The sequence below is a fragment of the Terrapene carolina genome, unplaced genomic scaffold (genome assembly GCF_002925995.2).
Source record: "Terrapene carolina triunguis isolate 2854851 unplaced genomic scaffold, T_m_triunguis-2.0 Scaffold62, whole genome shotgun sequence".
Lineage (NCBI taxonomy): Eukaryota > Metazoa > Chordata > Testudines > Emydidae > Terrapene > Terrapene triunguis.
The window spans coordinates 37519921-37529159 of record NW_020664413.1 but is presented as its reverse complement, the minus strand read 5'-3'; the positions used below and the strand labels follow the sequence as shown (position 1 = coordinate 37529159).

The 9239-nt window shown below is 37.8% G+C and overlaps 1 protein-coding gene across 1 annotated transcript in view; it reads left to right on the top strand.

Moving 5' to 3' along the window:
- The window catches only part of SLC25A12 (solute carrier family 25 member 12), an 81908-nt gene extending 72669 nt beyond the window's left edge, over positions 1-9239 (top strand). Inside the window, exons 14-18 of the mRNA XM_024209945.1 lie at positions 1111-1251; positions 3794-3932; positions 7441-7599; positions 7791-7881; positions 8559-9239. Coding sequence (XP_024065713.1) covers positions 1111-1251; positions 3794-3932; positions 7441-7599; positions 7791-7881; positions 8559-8754 — 726 coding nt within the window. The 3' untranslated portion in view covers positions 8755-9239. The remainder of the gene's footprint in view (positions 1-1110; positions 1252-3793; positions 3933-7440; positions 7600-7790; positions 7882-8558) is intronic.

Here is a 9239-nt window from a genome sequence, read left to right as displayed (position 1 = left end):
GTAAGACAACTCCCACCTTTTCATGCTCTCTGTATGTGTATATATATCTCCTCAATATATGTTCCATTCTATGCATCCGAAGAAGTGGGCTGTAGCCCACGAAAGCTTATGCTCAAATAAATTTGTTAGTCTCTAAGGTGCCACAAGTACTCCTGTTCTTTTTGCGGATACAGACTAACACGGCTACTACTCTGAAGTCTGTATCTAGCTATCTATTTTCCTTTGTAACAAATTTGGAAATATTGGTATGTCTATTGTTTACATTTATTTATTTAATTTTCCAGATAGAACAATTAAAAGCTCCGCACAAAAGATCTGACCACTCTGCCAATTATTTAAAATTACAACCTCAAATATAAATTTCAGTCAGCTTACTTCCCCCAGGCAGCAGCACTGAATACAAATAACACCGCAAGACATTGGCCGTTTTTCATTTATTGAAACCGTCTATTATACTGCATATAAAATACAACTGTACAAAATTTCATAACTTTCAGTTTTGTAGAGTTATGGCAACTAAAATATCCATTTTTCTGAGCTGTCACTGCATATTGTAAACTTCATACACATTCCCCTAATATTGGCCAATTAAATTTCCCTTTTTAATATTTATTCTTCATCTCTGTGGCAAAACTGTACTTGATATAGACTCTAATTTTGTCTGTGAATCAGAGCAGTTTTCTTTTGTTTCCAGTCTCTTGAGCCTTGGACTGCAGAGCATTACGATTAACTTAACCTGATATCTTATATGGATGAAAGTTGATAAACTTTTAGATAGTAATGTGACTGTTTAGAAAAGTGGATGTCCGAGGGAGAAGAAAAATGGAATGAATTACTGTAATAGAAATCACAAACTCATACAGAACCCTGGTAGTCTGCCTTTGTTTCTAAGTTTCAATGTACTTTCAAAAGCACATGTTTTTATGCAGAAGGATGGGAGACTTCAGGACAGGGATTTTACGGAGTGTGTTCCATATTGCATATACATAATGTAACAGGGCCCTGTTGTCCTTCAGTGGGAGCCAAAGGTACTCAGCACCTTGCAGGAGTGGACTCTTATTGGTGTGATAGGATAGAATTCACTGTAATTCATTTTCTCTGGTCTTGCAGGCAGGAGGTTCACAGGTCATCTTCACTAATCCACTAGAGATTGTAAAGATTCGGTTGCAGGTAGCAGGAGAAATCACTACAGGACCCAGAGTCAGTGCCCTTACTGTTCTAAAAGACCTGGGGATTTTCGGTCTTTATAAGGTATGTATTTGAGCATTCCTGGAACACTACTTTTAAACCATTTTATGCTAAATTTAAAAGAACTTTTAAAACAAAAACTTTGTTGTAAAACAAAGAAATCTTTTCAAATTTAAAAATAAACTCTTCCTGCAGGGCAGCCCCCTGGTAGAAAAGTGGGGGTGGGGGAGAGACACATTTAGCCCTGGTCTACATTACAGTTAGTTCGATGTAGGACAGCTTACATCGACTTACAGATTTAAGTGTCTACAGTAAAATGCAGCTGCCACTGATGTAACTTGCCCACTACACCAACTTAATAACTCCACCTCCATGAGAGGCATAGCGCTTAAGTCGATGTAATTAGGTCGACGCAGTGTCAGTGTAGACTCTGTGTTGTTACATCAACTGTTACTGCCTTTCAGGAGCCATCTCACAGTGCCCAAACTGACAGTTAAATTGGTGCCACCGCTCTTGGTGAGGATGCGCACTACTGACACACAGAACGTAGTGAGGACATGCAAAAGCAGTTTAATTACTGCAGTGGCTGTACGTCAACATAACTTAGGTCAACTTAATTTTGTAGTGTAGACTTGCCCTTATACTCATAATAGTGGAAGTGGGATACATAAAAATACTCTCCTGTTCTATCCTTTGGGCTTTTATATCAGGCTGCAGGGAGTCCTGTATTGCAGACTTGCTGGCTTCTGGCATGGATCATTTCATTTGAAGGCTTTTGTGAAGTTTCTTTAGCTTTTCTTTTGTGTTTGTTTAGGAGCCCAAATGTCTTACATTTATTTTGAATCTCAGTTCTCTCTATTGTTATCTTCACAGCAGCATCCTCTTTTTGTCTTAATAATTTGGCAGCAGTGAAACAGTAGTAGAATTTAGTAGGATTCAGATCTTTAAGAAGTTAAGTGGTGGGATTTGTCAATAATGAATTCCATTTAAAAAAAAGCCCGTACTGTACTTTACCAGAATGCCAGTCAACAGATTCCTTCCCTGCAGGTATACTTACTACCATCATTACAGATCAGATGTAATGGTGCAGAAGCGATTAGTTTTCTTAAACAAGGAAGAGTATTTCTTCCTGTATCCTTTGCCAGTGCAAGGAGTAACACGTAAATTCAGCAGCTATAGGCAGCTGTGACTTCCAAAATATTGGTTTAGCTGATTTATTTAAGGAGCTGTGTAGCACCGTAAAAATGTGGAAATTTGCCTCCGTAGCTGCAGCTTTTCTTCTGAATTCACTAGATTAGATTCACACAGCTATAATATTTCCCTAAATATCATCGATGTTTTGGTACATGGGGCAAAATTTTAGTGCAGTCATCATTTTGGTGTGTGGTGGCTAGAAAGGTGATTCTATTACAAATTTTATCTTTCTTTAAAATTGCATAGTCATCTCAAGGAGGTTTAGGAGAATTAAGTTAAAACAAAAAAGAATACAAAGCTCAGTGGAGTAAATACGAAAAGGGGACTGGTTTTAAAACATGTAATCATGGTGAGTGAAATTCATCCAAGCATAGAGTGTCTCTCCACAAGACCATCCATACCACTTAAGCCCCACAGATCCCCTGCAGAGGGCTCTCTGTCTGCTCCAAATAGGTCAGCGTGGAGGGGAACTTTTAGAAATGTGCGACCTCCCAAGGCCCTGGAATCACTCTTATGTGGCCTGTGGCCCAGAGCCTCTTATGTAGGAAACCCAGAGAGTCAGTGGCCACTATTCTGGCACAGAGTGGACTGGAGTAGTGGGTGGAGGAGACAGTTTTGCAGCCTCAATGGCTCACCCTCAGGGTGAGCTCTGTGCAGCAGGAGGTAATTCACCCAGTATCAGACAGATAACATGATGTATTTTAACAGCACCTCCACAGCTATGTAGCATGTGTCAAGAGGGAATCTCTTTAGTTTGATTTTAGGCCTTGTATGCCAAGTTTTAACCAAGAATTACTTTTTTTCCTGGCAAGAGAGTCATTCAAGTTCCCCATCCTTTGTCTCTGTATTACTTTCCCGTGCTTTAGAGTTTCCATATTGTGGGAACTTTCCCATGTGCTAGCCCTGCAGTGCAGTTTTTTCTGGCAGCCAGAGAGGGTCAGTGGAGATGCTCACTAATGCTCTCAGCTTCCTGTGAAGCAAGTGGCAAGCAAGGGCCCCAGTCGAATCTTTCGTGTGGCGGCACATGCCCTGTCACCAGGCCAGCAGGATCAGCTAAGAGAAGGTTTTTTGCAGGCTAAATTCTCGTGTACATTTCTGTACGAAAAACTATCTATCTAAGGTTTGATGGCAGGCCCTTAATTGTCAAGTGTCACTCTTTTGCTAAAGTTAGAAATGAACACTGAAGCTGAGAGCTGACCATCGAATGACTAACTGTGCTCTGAAACCTGTGCTTCTTTTGATGTTCAAATCTCCATACTACATTCCCTAAGACATTATATTGCATTTACTAGTTACCTGGTAGATCCCCTTGGCTCAGTCTATACCCAGTGGCCTGGGGCTGCCTGCCAGCCTTTAATTTTAACCCTATTTATATAACTTGTTTGTATTATGTTTCCTTTTTGTGTGACAGGGTGCAAAAGCGTGTTTCCTCCGAGACATTCCCTTTTCTGCAATCTATTTTCCTGTTTATGCTCACAGTAAACTGATGCTTGCTGATGAAAATGGCCACGTGAGAGGGCTTAATCTCCTTACAGCTGGTGCCATTGCAGGTAACTTCTCAATATGTTTTCTAGAAATAACCTTTTTCCCCTTAATAGATAATATTTAATATTCGTTCATCAGTCCTATATGAATGGTAGTATGCCATTGTATCTGATTTAATCTAAATTTGATCACTTTTATCCTTGGTGGGAGGTAGTGTAATTTTGATGAGAGCTAATTACATTTGCATAATGTGGATAAACAGCTTAATGCAGCTCAGCGACTTGTAGCCAAATTTGATCTGTCTGTCTCAATGGGGTTTTAGTTGTTACCAGGCTCTCTGACTTGAAGGCTAATTTGAATCTTTGATGAACATATACTGAAAAGAATTAAAAAGAAAATGATTCATCTAGCTTAGGGCTCCTAAACAGCTGGGGAAGAAACTTTCAGTTCAAAGGTAAATGCCAAAATAAAGATTTGAAGGTGCCTTATTGTTCAGTAGGAGTGAAAATAACATACTCTTCATGTTTTTTTTAAAGAATTTCTAATCAAGATTTCCCTTGTAATGATAGTGGGACAAACTCACCCCACTCACATGAAGTTAGTGTTTAGAAATTACTTCTGGAGCCTTTTATTTTATTTCAAGTGAATTTTGTAATGTGGTATTACATCACCGTGGGTTTGACTCTGCTGGCTGTAGTTTCAAGCTTAACAGAGTAAAAGTCACCTCTGCTACTTGCTTCAGATTTAGAGTCTCTAGGAACACACAAAGACCAAGGGTAGAGACCACACATACATTTATAAGTACAATGTCTAGTCTGTTTGGCAAGTTTTTGTTAAAGTTACAATCAAAGTTATGATTACCTAAGCATATAGAAATTCTATACGGACCTATGCACAAGTTACTTATATAGTTATACTCACATCCTCCTAGATAGTGTTAGGGTCTGATGGGTCTCTCATGGATTGATCATCAGTAAAGGGATGGTTCCTGCTGGAGTTTCCCATGGGGAGCTCAATTTTCCTAATCTGGGCACCCTCTTTTTATAATGTGATTCTGACTATACTTCATTAATATTTATGCACATAGTGCACCCTGCGGTTAGGACATGTGTTAGAAAAATGTGACTACTGAGCATCTTGTAAGCAAAAAATTACTCTTACAGTAAATTTTTTGCAGTATCACCCATTGGTACATTTTTACTGGTCATCTTTGGCATAGGGTCATTCTTTAGTCGCTTACTTTTGTCAAGCATTTCTTAAGCCTCTGGCCTAGTATGGCTAAGCTAAAATCTTAGGCCTCAGCCTGTAGGCCTTGCATTACAACCCGACTTACTTAAATATCTAATACATAATTATCCCTTCTAACTACTGATCAATCTTATATTTCTATAATCCTATAATTTAACTCTATTTAGCATACAGTGATTATATGTAACATAACATGTTAGTAAATCATAACATTACATAACATAACATATACAATAAACTAAAATCGTTGGCTACACTTGGAATGAACAAAATGTGTAACTGGTCTTTTGGTAATAATGGCCTTTTATCTCAGTCAGTAGTATAATAAAATTAGGCCCAAATGTGATGGGGGTGAGTAGGCTAAAAATGCACTGCTAGACAAATTAATGGTGGACATACTGGGCCAAATTCCCTTTTGCACCCAGTATCTGCTGTGTGTAACACAAGTGAGGTAGAATGCAGAGCAGGTGTTTGCAGTTCCTTGATTCTGGGCCCATTTGGTGCTGGCCTATGTGTAGTTCATTAGACCAACCTTAGAGCTGTCCAGGGATCACTAGAGCTCTGTGTGCTCCAGCCTGCCACCTAAACTGGAGTTGGCGTAAGACCTGGTTATGCCTGCTCTTTCCCAACTGGGTATGCCCCCATGGCTGTGGGTTATCCAGCAGGGGAGATGTGACAATTTTCTGGGCCCTTTTGCTCTCGAATGGCACAAAGGGCCCAGAAATGGAAAGAAAATCTGTTCCATTGTATTCATAGAACTACTGAAAAATACACTGTGAGGTCTAGTATCCTATAATAAGACTTGCCATTTGTGTTTTTTAACCACATCTTAATTCATTAATGTTTATCGGGTACTCGGATATTAATGCAATGAGCTCAATAGAAATGGCTATAAATCTTGTTTGAGATATAAAATTTAGCCTATAAGAATCCTTCTTTCTGAGTTGCAAATTCACTTTACTGTTTAACGGGAATGCATCAGATAAGCATAACTGAGAAGAACATTGTGTGTACACATGTGGCTTCAAAGAAAGTTTGTAGGGTTGTAATAGTGCATAGTTAGCTTTAGCAAATAGACTGGCTTTGCTGCTCCTGTCCAATATAAAACCTACTGACTTGATCAGCAGGATGTTTGGGAAGGTTTACTGTAACTTTGTTAAATTTCTGACCTGTCAACTTGATAAATCTCCCTTAAATGCTATGTAGACAACTGTTATGCTGGTTTTTTTAATTGTATTGAAATCAATAGTAACAATTCAACCAAGGCTGAAAGTGAACATTCAAGTTCCAAGCTGGAAGGGAATTCTTGTTTTTGGTTAAGTGATTGAAATGAGTCAGTATGCATTATATTAAAAATTAGAGTTGGATTTTTACATCTAAATTTTATAAATATTCTAACAGCATCCATAATTGTGCCTTCAGGAGAATACTTTACCGGCACGGTTTCCCTTTCATTTGAATAAGAAACCGGTGGTGCTTGGGGTGGGGTACTGTTGCTGTACCATCACTCATGGCTGTTACCATACTGTGTGCTAAAAATGCCTTTATTGTCAACCTTTCTTTATAGTTTACTTTTTAAATAGACTTGTGTTCTGCTAATGAACTGGCCAAAGAGCGCCACAGAAATCTCACTGTAGAATAGATGGCCTCTAAATGATCACTTTGCATATTTACACCTTTAAACAAATGGATCTGTGAAGGATTAGAATGTTAGTACTTGAGAGGTTTGCAGAGCAGTTAATCAGCTATACTGTTACAAAGTACTTGGTACATACAATAGGTGAGTAGAACGATTAATATTCACAAAGCACAGTAAGGCTGACAGAGCTCCTAGAATCAGCTGAGAGCACCACTAATTTGTGTCAGGAATATTTAATCCCTTATATTGAGAGAGAGAGAGAGAGAGTTTTAACTATTTATACTTGGAAATATTTGCTTCGCTCTTTAAACAAGGAAAAATAAAAGGTATTTGAAATGACGGATAAAACTCAAAGGGGAGCTCTGGAGAGAATTGTTCTGTTAATATCGTTGCATAATTTTTGCAGTTCTCTTGGCTGTATTTTCATAGTATTTTTCTTGAGCATCTGTCATAAAATTAGCTTTGTGATTTAGAAGAACCATTTAGAAGGATTGTGCTATGCTAGCTGCAGGAAAAGTCTATTTGGAATACTCTACGTTAGTACCAGGTGTGTGTGGGTTTACATTTTTAATAAGCTTTGATTTCACAAAAAGATTAATGTTTGCAGGTATGTTCTTTGACATTAGAAATATTTCTATCTTTTACAAGATACTTTGTGTAAATTAAATGCTGTTTTCTTCTAAAAGGTGTGCCTGCTGCTTCCTTGGTTACCCCTGCTGATGTCATCAAGACAAGACTGCAAGTGGCAGCTCGCGCTGGTCAGACAACATACAGTGGAGTTATTGACTGTTTTAGAAAGATACTTAGAGAAGAAGGCCCTTCGGCTTTTTGGAAGGGAGCTATAGGTAGGGAATTTTCTTTATATTTAAAGTCAGACCACATTTTTTCTATGTTATTTTACTCAGGATTAACCCCAGCAGTAAAGTTTGCAGGATTGGGTCCTGGTATTGTAGTGCACGGGTTCATTTGAAATTCTCAGACCATCTTTCTTGATCTAACGTTGCTGTATTACAGTATTATTTGTAATATTCAACAGCTCGAGTGTTCAGATCTTCACCTCAGTTTGGTGTTACGTTAGTGACCTATGAACTTCTGCAGCGATGGTTCTATGTTGATTTTGGAGGAATGTAAGTGCAAACATTTGCTCACTAACATGCAAACTGGGTCTGCCAAGTTAGAATTCAGACAGAGCCTTCAGAGAACTAAGTGGAAAGAATATGTTGAAACAGATGTAGTTAAACTTAATGATATTGATTAACTATAAATCAGAGTGCCAGAATTTTGTTTTAATTGTACCCTGCACGCACACACACACCCCCCACCACCACTTATATTACTAGTAACATCTTTGGGTATTAAAATTGAAAGAGCTTAAACAAATCAAATTGACTTGATTTGTATACTATTTCACTGTCTAAACAACATGAAGTATGTCAGTTTCACTTTTTTTAATGCACTGCACAAAACTGCTGTATTTGGGTTTCCTACACTGCAAGATGATAATTAAATCCCTCTCAAACTGTTTTTTTTTTAATGATTTTAATGAATTTTTTTTATTAAAAGATTTCTATTTTAAAATATCCAGAAACTAAATTTTAGCCGAAACTACTTGATAGTGGCCTTTAAAGCAAGCTTCCTTTATTTTAAAAACTAATCAGAATAATTAACTCCTAACTATGATGATTTATATGTTGTAGACAGATGATCATTTTTAGTATTGGCTTACTATAGATTCTGCTCTGTTACTCTGGTGCAGGAGAAACATTTTAAATAAGCAACCTTTTCTTTTTTTCTTCTCAAACAGCAAACCCGCTGGATCAGAACCTACCCCAAAATCTCGAATCTCAGACCTTCCTCCTGTTAATCCTGACCACATAGGTGGATACAGACTTGCTACAGCTACATTTGCTGGCATAGAAAACAAGTTTGGGCTTTATCTTCCAAAATTTCGATCTCCTGATGTTGTTTCAGTTCTACCAAAAGTAGCAGCTGAATCCTGAGATGACCTTTCAGCCTAGTATAATGACGCCATGAAAAAAAAAAGTTCGAGAGCAGTACTGTATCTATCCAGTCAGCTGCATGTTGCTCTTGCTGAACTGAGAATTCAAGTCAAATCACTCCTTTCTATATGATATACAATATGCATTTATTTGTTTCTAAATTAATCATTTGCACACAAGAAACGGATTGAAGCTTTAGTTCTGCATTGATTTCTTTTTCCTAACCAGTGGCATGAACCAGTAACCTTGACTTGGCTTTGCACAGCTTGCACTTAATGTTACTGTACATATTGTACATCTTTGTACAGAGACATCACGGCATCTATACACTATTACATTTCTATAATGGGTATGTGGTTCTAAGCAGTTTGAAATGTACAGAATGTTTTGAAGGTGTTTTTATTAAGAATCATGTGACAATAAAATATATTTAAAGTCATTTCATTTTCTTATATTTGTGTAATTTATAAAAATAAACCATCAGA